The following is a 16,436-nucleotide window of genomic DNA, read 5'->3' as shown; positions in this document are numbered from 1 at the left end:
ATATTAGGCTTTTATTATATAGGATGGTGTCTTTAGGGAAACAAAGGCATTTAAAAATAGCTCAGTGGTCTCCAGGTTCAAAATGAACCCACGTCCTATTCTTCCTATGAACTACTGAATAGAGAAATAGAAGTGCTGAAAGAAATGAACTCATAAAAGTAAAGAAAATGGAGGGAAGGGGTTATATGTACCATCGAATTCTAGAAGACAAAAAGCGGGAGAAATATTGACAAAATACAAACTGAGGAAGATGCAGCCAATAAAAAGAGATTTGAGGTAGAATGAAAGCATGAAGAGTGGGGGAAAGTGTTGGGAGGCGGGGGGAGGAGTGACAAGTGAGACTGAAAATAGGGCAATTGATTTGAAATGAACTCAGGACATTGGGCCCTCAGACCTTCCCTTCCACTTTCCCTTTGTCTACTGCCATCCTTTCCTCTATACAGAGCTCTCAGACATTTGGCAATGACCCAAGGCAAAAAGCCAGAGGGCTTTTTTCCCCTAAAGAAATGAACTGAATCAGTGGAGAAGAGCTAAGGATTTCCCTTAGGCTGAGACATCCAGCATCAAGTGTCCCTCGTTTTGCAGGATGGATGGGTGCAGCTACCTGCACCCCTCATTCATCCACAGAGCTCCCAGCCAGACTTCTTGTTCAGTAGAGAAGACTTTCAAAAATAATACTCCCTTCTCAACAGTAGAGGGATTACATACAAAACACCAAGAATAATCAATTTAGTCCTTTCTTAAATATGAGCGGACAATTAAGCCTCAAAAACCACAAGAAAAGAATCTAAAAGCATAAAAAGGTAAAAATCCCACATGAACAAATAAAACACCTATATCTATAAGAAACATAGTTGAGGAAACAGAAAATAAACTTATAGAATAGAGAGATCAAAGAAACTATTATATCCATTAACTAAGAGCAGAATGTCTGTGAAAGGACAAACTGAGAACACAAAAGGTCTCTGGAAGATTAAATTTTTGGTTGTAGAAAATTAATAGACTAACTAGAAATAAATTTGGGGAATTCTCTAAAAATATAAGACAGGCACACATAGAACTGGAAAATAGCATATTAAGAAGATGTGAAAAATCTAGCACCCAACTAATAGAAGTCTCACAAAAAAGAAAACAGAAACTTGAGGGGCAAATTATATCAAAAAAATAATAAAGGACATCAGGGTTTTGATGAAAAGGCCCCATTGAATGCATGCCTTTTTGTATTGAGTACACACATGCCTAGCTACAACTTCAAAAAATTTTGAAAACAAGGATACATTAGTTAGTGTGGCATTAGTCTTTTTCACAGCAACCCTGAATGCAAGAAGAAAATGGAGCAATCATCCAAAATGGTGAAGCAAAACGTATTTTCAACCTCTCATTCTCTACCCAGTGAAAGTAAACGAAATGCAAAAATGCACAGTGAAGACATTTCCAGAAAGTGCTTTCCACACAGCACTTCTTTGAAAGTTACTAAGGCTGCACTCCAGGGGGCTTGGAGGAGAGAGAGAGAAAAAAATATGAATCAAAGTAATATAGAGGAAGAAATGGGATCCAGGCCACGGTGCATCCAATCGAGGAATGCCATGAAAGGAAATGCAGGCCCACAGCCATCCAAGGGGCTCAGTGTCGAGAGTCAGAGCAGGTGACTGGGGTAAAGTCTGTGATCTCCAGGAACAAGAGTGAATGGGAAGATGGAAAAACTTGGGGACTTTGTGAAGGCCCATCAGATCAACTACAAAGAGAAAAGTAGATAGATGATAGATAGATAGATAGATAGATAGATAGATAGATAGATAGATAGATAGATGGCTATATGTAACAATTGTGATTGAAAAATATGAAGCAGGTAGAATAATTTCATGCCACTGATAAAGTACAATAAAAAGGACTCCACTTGACCTTTTTATTAGGGTGTTAGGGGGAAATATTATTTAAGTGATTCAGGGACCATGAAATTAGACCATAGAGAAGGGAATATAACTCCAACACACTTCTTGGCCAACAATATGTGTATAGTATAATTTCATAAATGTTATTTATTGGCTCTCAATTTTTATAATCAACCAATGGATAACAAATACAGAGATTTTGTTATGGTGGCAGAGTAGGTTGTAAATATAAACAGTCAACACTGTCATCAGAAAATATTTGCTGACCTAAGAAAGGAACTGGAAAGGAGAGAAAGGTAGAAGACAGTGTTGGAATGCTAATTCAGTCATGTGCTGGCGCTGGCTCTTGTCCTACCTCAGTAACATCATGCTGGTAGCTTGCAATAATTGGCCATAATGCACATTAATGGGAGTCAACAAATACTATATCCTACCCACCCCCACCCCCAAGCTAGTTAATTACCAGCACTCCACAAGATATCCTTTTCCATTTGGGAGAGAGTGTCAATACTCATTTATGAAATAAAAATAGCAGAATGAGTGTATTATTTAAAGGAACAATTGTAACCTACAAAAGTCTAATAACAATAATAATTTTACTTTATTAAATTTTGACTGCTAAAAGGGGAATGGAAGAAAAAGTAATATAAGTAACTAAATCACCCTCTCTCGTGAGTGAGTTAATAAATACTATCTAAAAAAAATGGAGGCATTGAGCCCTGGCTGGTGTGGCTCAGTGGGTTGGGTGTCATCCTGTGCACAGAAAGGTTGCTGGTTCACACTTGCATAAATACCACTTGTACAGAAGTCTTAATACTCTATCCTATGTCTGTATAACTGAATGGTTATTTTGATCTATGTTTATGGAGTGTCAACCACTCCCAGCTGAAGAGAAGAAAATCAGGACCTCAGGACCTCCAGCCTCTGGTGTGACCCTTTGGAGTTATCACTCCAGACCCCTGTTACCCAGCTGGGCCTCTTCCTAGACTGGATCGTGCTGCATGGGAGCAACACAGTGTGGCCCTGGTCCCCTTGGATATCGTTCCATCTCACCCATGCTGATTTTCATTACTCCTTCTTTCAGCTTCTTAACATAGTTTGCATCCACCTCAACTCCAGTGGCCTCTGATCTCCACTGCCTGGTTCCCACTGAAAAGACCTTTGCACCCTCTCTATCTCTTTCTTAATAGTCTCAGTGGCTTTATTTTATAGTCACATATAAGTCACCACAGATCAATTATTCAGTAGCAATTAGGATAACACGAGGAAGGAGAATTATAGGGTGTGAAGGTGTCTCAGAGTTTCATTTAATAACTATAATCTCCTTTCTTTATAGTTACTGTTTTATATTCAAGCAAATTAGTTGGTCAAATTCAATACTGCTGGAGCCTTTTGATATTAAATTTTAAAAGTATTTGTCTCTTTTGAAACGGGCTTCCATTTGAAAGTTTCACAGTAATTATTCTCTCCTGTCATATGTATCCACTGATAGACTGAGCCTGAGTTAATGGGTGGGTCAGGACATGTGGTGGGGTAGGGAGGGCTACAGACGGTGTTCTTTCTTCTGGAAGGGATATTTAAGCTGAGTAAATGCGTGTGGAGGTTTGACTATCAGGGATGTTCAAAACAAACTATTACATGTGTGAGGTCTCTGGAGTTTAAAAAGGAGGAGCATTATACATATAATATGTGACACTCATTGAGCATTTTCTAAGTAGCTGGCACTATTTTAACTACTTTATGGTTTATTATTATAACACTAGAGGCCTGTTGCATGATATTCGTACAAGAATAGGCCTTCCTTCCCCTGGCCCTCCTGGGAGCTGGCAAGTCCCCACTCCCCGGCAGCCCGGAAGCTGGCAAGTCCTTGCTTTTCGGTGCTCCTTCCACTGCCCCGCTTCCCCTCAAAGCAGGTGTCCTGCCCCTCCGGGCTGCTCCACGCCTGCATATGTAAATTAACCTCTGTCTTTGTTGGGTTAATTTGCATACTCACTCTGATTGGCTGTGGGCGTAGCAGAGTGATGGTTAATTTGCACGTTTCTCTTTTATTAGGTAAGATGGGGAAATGGGGGCAGAAAATGACTCAGTAATTTATGCAAGGTTACATAGCATATAAGTGATGGAGCCGTGATCTGAATGCAGGTAGTCTGGCTCCAAGAAACGGCAGCTGAGAGGCCCTGGGAAAAGTGGTGGAGAGGAAGGCAGATGCCTGGCATGCAGACCACGTTAAAGATTTTGAACAATAGTGCTCAAGTTCGAGGACTTTAAGGAAAGAATTGTCGGATCACATTTACGTTTTTCAAAGTTCCCATCTGGCTGCACTGTGGAGGACAGAAAAGAGGGGCAAGAGTGGGACAGGGAGATGGGTGAGGACAATTCTGTAAAGAGATGGGAGAGAAAGTAAAGAATAAACAATGTGCAGGGGATTGAGTTGGATGGATTTGCAAAGGACAGTCTCCTCTTAGAATATTGTTTGTAGCCATGTTTCCAGAGAAATGCAGGTCTCTGTAGGCCCACTCTGTGCCATGTGCTCCGTGCTGGGAGTAGCAGAACCTGTTTTCTGGCTTCCAGTTCAGAGCTTTGGGAATGAAGTCACACTACCAGCACAGTTAGGTGTTCAAACAGCCAAAAAATACTTTCTGTCCAAGGCCTGGAAGAAAACTGAGGATTATTAAATTAGCGGGTGGTGCTCGCCTGTGGAGGCCCATGCCCGGCCTCTGCTCCTGAACTCTCAGACAGTCCCTTCTCCCAGAGTGAAGGGGATTCAGAGAAACTGGATATCTGACTGTAATCCAAGTTTTGAAAAATAATAGTTCTCACCAAAACAAAGGAAAATCTGAGTTCTTAGACCAAATGAGATCAGTCAGGGTGTGTCTGTATATACTTCTTTATCTTTTGTTTATTTTGGAAAGCAAAAAATTATGATGGCAAAAACTTCTTTTTTTCCCCCCACCGTTTTGTCTTCTTAATATATGAATGCATTGAAACAAAGAGGTGACTTGTTATCAGGTGATAATTCAGTGACAAAAAAATCAATATAATAAAGTCTGTGATTGTGCTGTTAACTATAAACTGTTTATTTTATAGTTACTGTTTTATATTCTAGCAAATTAGATTGGACATATTTAAAACTGCTGTTTAGCCTGACCAGTGTGGCTCAGTGGTTGACCATGGCTCCGTGGTTGAGTGTTGACCTATAAACCAGGAGATCACGGTTCGATTCCCAGTCAGGGCAATTGTCCCAGTTGCTGGCTTGATCCCCAATATGGGGTTTGCAAGAGGCAGCCAGTCAATGATTCTCTCTCATCACTGATGTTTCTATCTCTCCCTCTCCCTTCCTCTCTGAAATCAATTCCCAGGAAGTTTTTTTTTTTTATTACCCTGGTAAGTAATATTTTACCATATTTCCAGTAGATTATTTATAAAATAATAATTTATTGCTTGACCTCATTGGTAACCCATTCATTGTTTAATAATATGCTATTTTGAGTTTTTTTATTGTAGTTGATTTCTAACTTCATGCCATTGTGATATGAGAAGATGCTTTTAAAATTATGTTTACTTTGGGTATGTTTTTATTTTTTTAGTAATAAAAGTTATTTTTTTCTTTTTAAATCACTTTAGTTACACATGGAATATTCCAGTTAAATGGAGTGAAGATAATGAGTCACATATTACATTCTACAATAGGTCAGAAACAGGAGGTAAATATCAATTGATTTATTTCTTCTTTGGATTAATATAACACATTAAACTAATATAAATGTAAAAAATAATAGTAAAGATGGAATTTATGATGCAAATTTCTGCTAAAAGAGCTCTCTTAAATAATTTATTGATGAGTTCAAATTCTTATATACAACAATGAGAACTTTCTACCTTGAAATATTCTTTTTAACTGGAGGTCCGTTGCACAAAATTTGTGCATGGGGGGAGGGGTTCCTCAGCCCAGCCTGCACCCTCTCACAACCCAGGAGTACTGGCTCCTAATCGCTTGTCTGCCTGCCTGATCACCCCTAACCACTCTGCCTGCCTGCCTCATTGCCCCTAACCACTCATCTGCCTGCCTTATCACCCCTAATCACTCTGCCTCGACCCCTGCTGCCATGGCTTTGTCCAGAATGATGTCCGGAAGGTTGTTCAGCTGTCCGGTCTAATTAGCATATTATGCTTTATTATTATAGATGATTTATCATGACTGACACAATAATAAATACCCATATCCAAAGGAGAAAATTTTCTTCCTTTCTTTCCTCCATTCCTCCCTCCCACCTTTCTTTCCTTCTTTCCTCCTTTCCTTTTTTTCTTTATATCAGACTAGAGGCCTGTTGCACGAAGAGATTCGTGCAATAGGCCTTCCTTCCCTTGGCTTCCAGCACCGGTTTTCCTCTGGCACCTGGGACCCAGGCCTTCGCTTCGGCCAGAGTCTGCCTTCTTTGTCTTTGCTGCAGGCTCCAGCCAGAGTCTGCTGCCTTCATCTTCGCTGCAGACTCCAGCTGGAGTCTGCCATATTCGCTGCAGATTCAGGCCAGAGTCTGCCATCTTCGTCTTCTCTGCTTCACTGCAGACTCCGGCCAGAGTTTGCTGTCTTCTCGGCTTCACTGCAGACTCCGGAGTCTGCACTCTTCATCTTCGCTGTGGCCAGAGTGCTGCTCCTATAGATCCCTTTGCCCCTGCCCTCCTTCTCATAGCAGGTGTCCTGCCCCGCCTGGCCACTCCGCACCTGGAGCAGCTGGGCGGCTGACATCTTTCTCCTTCTAATTTGCATATTCCCTCCTGATTGGCTGGTGGGCGTAGCAGAGTGATGGTTAATTTGCATGTTTACCTTTTATTAGTGTAGATTAGTAAGTCATTGAATTTCTTAAACTGTTATGCAACAAGCCTGGTTTTTTAAATGCTGTCATTAAATTAGACCTATAATTTTCCCAAATCAACATATTAGAATCTTTAATTACTTAAAATTATCTTTTATGAGCTGTGAATTGTCATCAATAGTTCAAGTCACTCTCCATCCATCCATCCATCCATCCATCCATCTCCCTAAATGAATTACTTGGCATTTGCCTGTGTTAAAATTCAATTGTGACTATTCTGCTCACTTGATTTGAAATATATTTCTGTATTCTGTCTCCACTGATTTGTCTTTTTCTTTCTTGAAAGATTTTAGTTATATAAAAACAAGGAAACTATCACATGTTGTCTCCTTCAAATCACTGAAAAAATAATAATAAGGCATGTTTTAGCACCCATCCCAGAAGAATCCTGCTTTTTATACTTTTTCCACTGTACTTATTTTATATTTCAAAACCATTTATTATCTAGCACAAACCTGCAGGAGACTTAGAACAGGATATATAGACTGTTCTTCACACTATCTCACTGGGACTTGATATCAGAATAGCATGTGGCTTCTTAAGCATAAAAGTAGACCACCTATTCTTTATTTCCATATGCCTATTTGCTCTTGCAAAATATTCTAAAAAATTAATTAGGTATTATTTCCCCTGGTAAGTAATATTTTACCATATTTCCAGTAGATTACTTATAAAAACAGCTTTATTGATATACTAGAGGCCTGGTGCATGAAATCCATGCATGTGTGTGTTCCTCAGCCCTACCTGCACCCTCTACAATCTGGAACCCCTCAGAGGATGTCCTACTGACGGCTTAGGTGGGGAGCAGGCCTAAGCCGCAGCCTGGCCTCCCTCTGCAGGAGGCGACCAGGCTGATCAGGTGAAGGCACCGCCCCATCACCCCACTGCTGCTGCCACTGCTGGCCGCTGCAGCCGCCAAGGTGTTTTCATCAACACAGACTCTAGTCCCTTCACCACAAAAAAATGACAACTCTCTTTAGGCATTTTCAAGATGTCTCTTTCATAGAATATGACATTTCTTTCTTTCTTTTTTTTTTTTTTAATCCTCACCTGAGGATATTTTTCCATTGATTTTTAGAGAGCATAGAAGAGAGAGGGAAAGACAGAGAGAAACATCAATGTGAGAGGGACACTTCGATTGGTTGCCTTCTGCATGAGCCCTGACCTGGGCCCTGGGTAGGGAGGAGCCTGCAACCTAGGTACATGCCCTTGGTCAGAATTGAACCCAGTCCCTGCGGTTGGCAAGCCAAGGCTCTATCCACTGAGGCAAACCGGCTAGGGCAGGATATGACATTTCTTAGCCCCTCCAGCAGCGGACCTTCATTTTTCCTCCAGGAATGAGGTAGAAAAACCCTAGATCACCTTCTTGGATTCTTATTACCCAAGTTACCAAGAACACTGCCAGTGGTGTACGGGCAACTTAGCAATGAGCGGTCAGAAAAGGTGTTTCCTCTGCAGCTCACATGCAGAGGTGGGACTGAGCCAAACCAGTTAGGGCCACAATTTACCCATTTAAAGGGTGCAGTCCAATGGTTTTTATTATATTCTTAGATACATGTAACCATAACCAGTCAATTTTAGAGCACTTTAATCATCTTAAAAAGAAATTCCATACTCTTTAGTTGTTAACCCCTCTATCCTCCCATACCCCTAACCCTAAGCAACCACTAACCTATTTTCTGTCTTCATATATTTGCCTATTTTGGAGATTTCATGTAAAAGGAATGACATATGTAGTATTTTGTGATCCAGTCTCTCACTTAGCATAATGTTTTCAAGGTTCATCCATCTCATAGCATGTGTTAGTGTGTTTCACTCCTTTTTATTGCCAAATTACATTCATGTCATATCACTATACCTTTTACATATCTATCCATCAGTTGATGGGCATTTGGATTGTTGCTACCTTGAGCCATTATGAACAATGCTGCTATAAACACTTTTGTACAAGTTTTTGCGTGGATATGATAGGTTATTTTCAACTTTGGAGTTTTTTTCTTTCATTATAAGTTATTTTGTGATTTTTTTACTTTCAATATAATCTCTACCAGCTTTGCAATTGCTGAACTAAGATCCCTATTGGTTGCTTTTACAACAAAACTTTCTCTTGGTCATTTATGCTAACAATTACTTTAATTATTATGGTCAGCAGTTCTCTTGAATTCCTCCAGAATTTCTAGATCCATGTCGCTTTGTCTTGGTATTTTGAGTACCAAGGCTTATTTTTTCTAAGTTGTGTGCGAGTACCAAGGCTTGTTTTTTCTAAGTTGTCTTCTGACCATTTTCTTACTCATAAGCACATTTGCCAAAGGAAAATGAAGAATCAGAAAGAGAAAGAAAAACACCTTTAAAAATGTGTAATAGCACTGACTAAAGGCAGTCAGTAAGGCTAGGGTTCCATTGGGAGGTTTTCAATGGATTTGGTTTAACTATTGCTACATATTTTCCTCACCAATCACCATTGGTTAATTGAGTGTTGCAGAAATGTCTTGGAAGTTGCTTGATTTCCTGTTTACAAATTTAATAGCATGAATAATTCATCTACACTGACACAATTTACCCATCATGTTTATAGAGTGAAGTTTTCACACAGGTGAATTTTTCAGATAACTACAGCTTACTCAAATGGTTCATAAAATTTCAAGAGTTGACAACAATAAACACTTTCCTGTATGTATTATATGCATATTAGACAGAATATTTGAATAATTAATTTTATCTTTAATTAATTAGTTATTTCAAGCAAGTATTTACTGAGGACAACTTAGTGCCAGTCACAGGGGTAGGCATGGAGACAGTACCAAAGCGGGGGAGGGGGAAAGCACAGTCTTTATCCTGTGGCACTTACTATCTAGGGAGGGAGTGGATGTGTCAGCAGGCAATAGAATATTGTGTCACAAGTGCCTCCTGAGGTAATAGCCAGGGGCACCCCCTGGAGAGGCACTGGCCCAGATTTGGGGGTTCTGGAAAGGTTATTAAAGAAAAAGACATCTGGCCCTGCCAGTGTGGCTCAGTGGTTGAGTGTCGACGTATGAACCAGGAGGTCATGGTTCGATTCCCTGTCAAGGCACATGCCTGGGCTGTGGGCTTGATCCCAGTGTGGGGCGTGCAGGAGGAAGCTGATCAATGATTCTCTGTAATGATGTGTCTATCTCTCTCTCTCCCCCTCCTTTCCTCTTTCTGAAATCAATAAAAATGTATTAAAAAAAAAAAAAAGACATCTAGGCTTAGAGTTAGGGGAGCTAACTGTAGAGTTTAACTAGGTGATAGGCTTGACCTAGGGTGGACAGGAATTGTGCTCTGGACAGAGAATGCTAGTATAAAAGTGAGAGAGCAGAGAGGGCTCTCATAGCAATTCTATCCTTCGGTCATTATAGTTAGCACTTTTTTGTGTTGTTGTTGTTTTATTTGTATTTTTTGTTTTGTTTTGTTTTGCTATAGCTATTGACTTATCTGTCTCTTCCCTTACCACAGAATATTCTTATAGGAAATGGAGCTTGTGTGTGTGTGTGTGTGTGTGTGTGTGTGTGTGTGTGTTTTATATCTCCTGCAGGTACCTAGTAGTGGTTTATTGAGTGAATCAGTGAATCAATCAATGAATTAATCAGCTCTAATGTCCGCAGAGCTTTGATGACAAAACCTATTTTTATCTGAACTTCAGAATCATAACTGGTCACTTAGCCAGAAGCAAACTAGACTTCTCTTCCTACTTCAAAGTGCCGGCTCCATTCTTAGGCTATGCACTAAGTTCCTGTTTCCTGTTTAGGGACCTTTTGGGCTCTCAGCTCAGAGCACAGAGGAGATCATGTCCTGAGTATACTGAATGGGCAATCAGCTCAGGTTACCAGCCCTATCTCCCTCCTCTAGGTTTCTATGATGAGTCATCAGTCAGAAATTTCCCAGGCTAGAGTGGGACTTTCCCCAAAGTCTTTTATTTACATTTGTGTTTTACATAGTATTTCCAACATTAAAAATAAACATGCAATATGTAACAAAAGAGGAGAGCCTCTATCACAGAAGCTTCTCTGGTTACTCTAACTTGCCCTGAAAAATGTCTCTTCTTGCCATTTATAGTGTATTTTATGCTGTCAGTTTTATTAACCTTTATTCTTAGTCTTATTACTTTATATTTTAAACAACATAATTATTGTTTAAGTTTTATATGCTGTCTTTTCTTTTTTAAGTAAATTACAAGCTCCTTGAAGATACAAACTACTAGTACACGTCATGCTTCTTGTCCCTTGCCCAGCCTATTCTCAGCAAGGGGCTATGTGCATGCTAATACTTACTAAGAGTTGAGTAAGTCAATGCATAATGAAGGCTTGTCTGCCCCCATACTGCTGTGCTTTTAGAGATTACCTGTGTAGACTTTATGCCTCTATCCTTAGCAGCTACTGTTTTGGCTTTTATAAGTGCATCTACATTTAGTGGTCTATCACCTTCTTGTTTTTAATCTGCTGCTTTCTAACTTCTAGAAGAATTGAAGCATATCACATGAATCAGATCATCAATCTTATTAAAACATAATACTTTAAAATAGGCATTCCTAAACACATAGGGTCTAGGAGAGGATCTAGGGCATAATCCTTCATCATGACCTTGTGATGACTGTCCATAACTCTTTCAAGTTTGAGAATCCATTCTGGATAGTTTAAATCACCAAATTCTGACTATCATATAAATGAGATATTACTAAAATTTGATAGTAGTTATATTTAAATATTTAATCTCAAAATAATGATGGGAATATATTTTTAAATTTAATAACAAAGAGAGAACAAGAGACTTTCTTTTTTTTTTAATCCTCACCTGAGGATATTTTTCCATTGTTTTTTTTTTTAGAGAGAATGGAAGAGAGAGGGAAAGACAGAGAGAAATATCCATGTGAGAGGAACACATTGATTGGTTGCCTCCTGCACGAGCCCCGACCAGGGCCCAGACAGGGGAGGAGCCTGCAACCAAGGTACTTGCCCTTGACCGGAATTGAGCCCAGGACCCTTCCACTGAGCCAAACCAGCTAGGGCAGGAGACTTTCTTTATTCTTTCAAGTTGAGCCTCATGGGATGTTTGAATTTTGATTGGAGCATTAATGCTTCATTGTTGCAGGTTCAGAAGCTCAGTTTCATCAGTTCAGCCCTGGTCAACCAAGTCTTGGAAGATTTATTCACATAAGTCAAGCATATGAGAATGCTATTTGTTAATTTATAGAGCTAAAGATATACTTGCCAAAGTGAACCAGAATACTCCTGTCAGGTAATGAGGTTATCTCTTCCAGGAAGAAAGTTCACTTAATTAGGGTCAAAAGAGAACTAAGGTAGATAAGTTATTTTATTTAATTATTATTTCAATAATTCTTTATTGTTGAAAGTATTACATATGTCTTCTTTTTTCCCCTCATTAACCCCCTCCAGACTGCCCCTGCCCTCCCACCCCAAAACCTCACCACCCCATTGTCTGTGTCCATGGGCCATACATATATGCATACAAGGTCTATGGTTGATTACCTCCCACCCATGGGTTAATCTTCAACCCTCCCCCAAGATTCTGCACTCTGTTCCATGCTTTGAGTCTTTGAATCCACTCCGTTCATCAGTTTATTTTGTTACTTAGATTCCATATATGAGTGAAATCATGTGATACTTGTCTTTCTCTGACTGAGTTATTTCATTTAGCATGATTTCTCCAGGTCCCTCCATGCTGTCTCAAAGGGTAAGATATTCTTCTTTTTTTACTGCTGCATAGTATTCCATGGTATAAATATACCACAGCTTTTTTATCCACTCATCTACTGATGGGCACTTGGACTGTTTCCAGATCTTAGCTATTGTAAATTGTGCTGCTCTGAACATAGGGGTGCATATGTCCTTTCTGATTGGTGTTTCTGATTTCTTAGGATATATTCCTAGAATTGGGATTACTGGGTCAAATGGGAGTTCCATATTTAATTTTTTGGGGGAAACTCCATACTGTTTTCCATAATGGCTGCACCAGTCTGCATTCCCACCAGCAGTGCACTGGGGTTCCCTTTTCTCCACATCCTTGCCAGCACTTGTCATTTGTTGATTGGTTGATGGTAGCCATTCTGACAGGTGTGAGATGGTATCCCATTGCCGTTTTGATTTGCATCTCTCGGATGATTAGTGACTTTGAGCATGTTTTCATGTCTATTGGCCATCTGTATGTCCTCCTTGGGGAAGTGTCGATAAATTGTTTGAGAGATTTCAAGTTGTAATAGTCGTACATGTTGCATTAACCAGAGGAGTCTAGTTATGGCATTTAAAGGCTATTAGTAGTGACTCTGCAATAAAAATTTCTTATTCATGCAATAGTCCAATGGAAGTGTTCTTGACCTGCCATCTTTCCCAAGTGGCTCTCCCTCAAATAATGACTTAGAAATTCTGCTTTCTTTCTTCTTATGGTTCCACTGCTCTCCCCTACTCCCCACCCCCCACCCCCATCTTGGACTTACCTGCTGAATCTTTTGCATTTGGCCAGGTGACAGAGCAAGATAATGGAGGGACCTGGCCTAGGAGAGCATTTATGCCAGTTTTAAATCACATATTGCCACCTAACTGCAAAGGAGGCTAATAAATATCATGTAGCTGTGTACCCAGGAGGAAATGGGAACAGTGTGCTAGATAACTAACAGGTCTTTGCCACATACTGTTCTCTACAGGAACAGCTATGTCAAAAGATTTGGAACGTATATACCAGCTCACTTGGGCACCTGCTTCCCTGGGCTGACTGGAGACACATTGACAGATCTTCACAATCCAGCTCTTCTTTGCAATTATGTCTTCCTCGTCATCAAAACCACTGCCAATGATAATCCTTTATCATCCTAGTCAGGTTGCATTTTTCCAGATTCCTGTTTGTTATATAATACATATTAATACTACACCTTTCTTTTCTGGGACATTCTCTAGGCCATGTGCTGAAATTCAGAAGGGACACAATCAATACTTTCTTGAATAAGTAACTTGTTGAAAGCATTACCAAAAATGGATAAGTAATCCATTTTATAATGTTTTACGTTAGTCTTAGTTCCAAGAGATTGAAATTTTCTTCTTGACCCCAAATCCTGATAGTGCATTGTACTCGAACTTTTTAGCTTTCTAGTACAATTTGTGTGTCATTAGTAAAAAAAGCACTACCCTTATATCTTTCAGCTTTTTTACTATTAACTGATACAGAAAATTTAATAAGATATACTATAATTTTACACTAAAAATAATTCACATAAGTATTGCAACACAGCATTTTTATCACACACCAAAAAAATGTTTCTTTTCCTGGGATCTTAGGCTATCACAAGTTGTCAAGTTGTCTAAAGTTTATTATAATTATTCATATAAAATAGTACATGAAAAAATTTTATGTGTGCTCTATTATCAAAATCTATTTGGGTTGAAATTAAACAATTTCTGCATGAAATTTTGAAAAGATAATTATTCATCTTCTATACCATCTAGAAAAATAATAGAAGAAGAGAATAACAGTTTTATAGAAAGAACTCGTACCTAGAAATAATTCATTCAACCCTTTTGTGCATAAAATTAGCAAGAAACAAAACAAAGTGATTCATAAACTGAGCAGTAGAGTATGTGACCATTAAATTTACGTTTTCATATATATAAAACAATTACAGGTGTTTACAATATAATTTCAAATGAAAAAGATTACTAACCATAAAAACAGTAAGGTTCTATTATGATGTGTATTGTGTGTTTATGTGCATGTATCTGGAAGATGCACACACACACACACACACACACAGATAAAAACATAATGTAACGTTTATGCCATCTGGAATAAGGATCAGTATTTTACTTCTAATTACTTCAGTATGTAACTAAACAACCCAACAGCATTTTGCTGTTGACAACTTCTGCAAGAAGCATGAACTACTTGCTTCTTGCAGAAGTCTCTAACTACTAATTTCTTGGATCTCAGCTTCCTCATCTATAAAGCGAGAAAAATCACAGTAACTTTAGACAGGCTTAACTAGGTATATATAAAGCACACTAAAATACTGCAGCATTTAGATGGATTGCCAGGAACTTCTCAATGTTATTTATATTTGCTTTGCTATTTATATAACTGGAGGCATATCCCCTTTCATAATAATGGGATAGCTACCATCTGTTGGACATATAACTATATGGCCAACACTTTACTATGTTATCTTATTTAATCTTCACAACAGCCTTGTGAGGGAATTTTATCCCTATTTCCCTCGTGGTGAACTGGGGGACACAGAGAGGTCAAGTGATTTGGCCAAGATCAAACAGCTAGTAAGTCACAGAGTAAGGACTTTACCCTTGATCTGTCAGACTCGTAAGTCCATGCTCTTTCTCCTGCAACACATGGCTCTGTGCTTAGCAAGAGGCTCTCCTCCTGATACAAACATTCGAAGTGTACAGTTGCCAAAAGATTAACTTCCTTTTAACAACTTGTCCATGGGAGAATGACAAAGAAAGACAAATAGTGCAAGAGTGAGGTAAAAGTTTATAATTTGTCAAGCGCCTACTCGGAAAGGTCCTAAAGAAACGTACTGTCTTGTTGAAGAGGATACAAATATATATTATGAAAAACTACGGTGTCCTGGATATCTTCCAAACCTTGCAAACACATCCAAAATTTAAGTTGTCTTTCCTGCCAACCTGATTCCTTTCCCACTATTCTCTAACGGTGACATCATTATTCGTTCAATCATGCAAGCCGTGTTCCCCTCCGCTAACTATCTACATCAAGTCACAGGAAGAATTGTGTTGACTTTACCTGTGGTGTGTCTCTTGAATATGTCATCTTTTGTGTATTTCATCCTCTCCACCTTAGTGTAAGCCTTCATTCTCTCTTGCCCTAGATCATTACAGTGGACTCTTGAGTTTCCTTCCAAGTTGTATGTCATACCACTATCAAAATTACCTTTCTAGAAAACAGACTTGAGCTTGTTGTTTCCCCGCTAAAAAAATCTTTACCATCTCACCATTCTCAGCCAATGGATCCTTTAACACGGCTTCACGCAGAAGCCCTAGTGCTATTTCCAGCCTCATCTCCTATTTTCCAGTCCTACACCCTACAGTCACTACATCAAACTATGCGCAGTTCCTCAAACATACTAAGTGTTCCCACACCCTTATTTAGATTGTACACTGTCCATGCAAATATATATATATATATATATTTAGTAGACCCTCACAAATCTGGTCATGTCAGGGCATAGCTGTTATTTTAAGAGTGTATTTAAAACATAAGTCTCTATTCATTCAATGTTGAGCTTCTAACATCTATTTACTAGAGCCTTATGTACATAGTGGATGCTACTTTAGAAAGTTAATTCAGAAAATCCATTGATGAAAAGGCATTTAGGTAATCAGTTGGAATAAGGAAGTAGAAGACTTTACAAAGATAAATGAAATTGGAAGAGCAAGTATGAAATGGATTATGAAATCAAGAATGTCATGTTTGGCTTTCGGTTCTATCGCAAGCCTTGACCTTTTAAAGGAGTTACTGATTCTCAAATCATTATTCTGCTTAGCCATAGCCATTTTCATCAATTTGAATGTTGATTTTTAATAAACAAAGTATTATTTTAAATGTTTACATTTTTGTTCCCTCCCCAGGTGTTCTAGTGAATATTCTTTGTGTAATTAATTAATCCATTATG

General features: G+C 38.9%; 1 protein-coding gene across 2 annotated transcripts in view; it reads left to right on the top strand.

Moving 5' to 3' along the window:
• Nucleotides 1-16,436, top strand: part of ENPEP (glutamyl aminopeptidase) — an 85,779-nt gene that overhangs the window by 45,923 nt on the left and 23,420 nt on the right. For both annotated transcript variants that reach the window (XM_054722936.1, XM_008150311.3), the window contains exon 11: nt 5,517-5,596. In XM_054722936.1, coding sequence (XP_054578911.1) covers nt 5,517-5,596 — 80 coding nt within the window. The remainder of the gene's footprint in view (nt 1-5,516; nt 5,597-16,436) is intronic.

Source organism: Eptesicus fuscus, chromosome 2 (genome assembly GCF_027574615.1).
Source record: "Eptesicus fuscus isolate TK198812 chromosome 2, DD_ASM_mEF_20220401, whole genome shotgun sequence".
NCBI classification, from domain to species: domain Eukaryota; kingdom Metazoa; phylum Chordata; class Mammalia; order Chiroptera; family Vespertilionidae; genus Eptesicus; species Eptesicus fuscus.
This window is presented reverse-complemented; position numbering and strand designations above follow the sequence as displayed.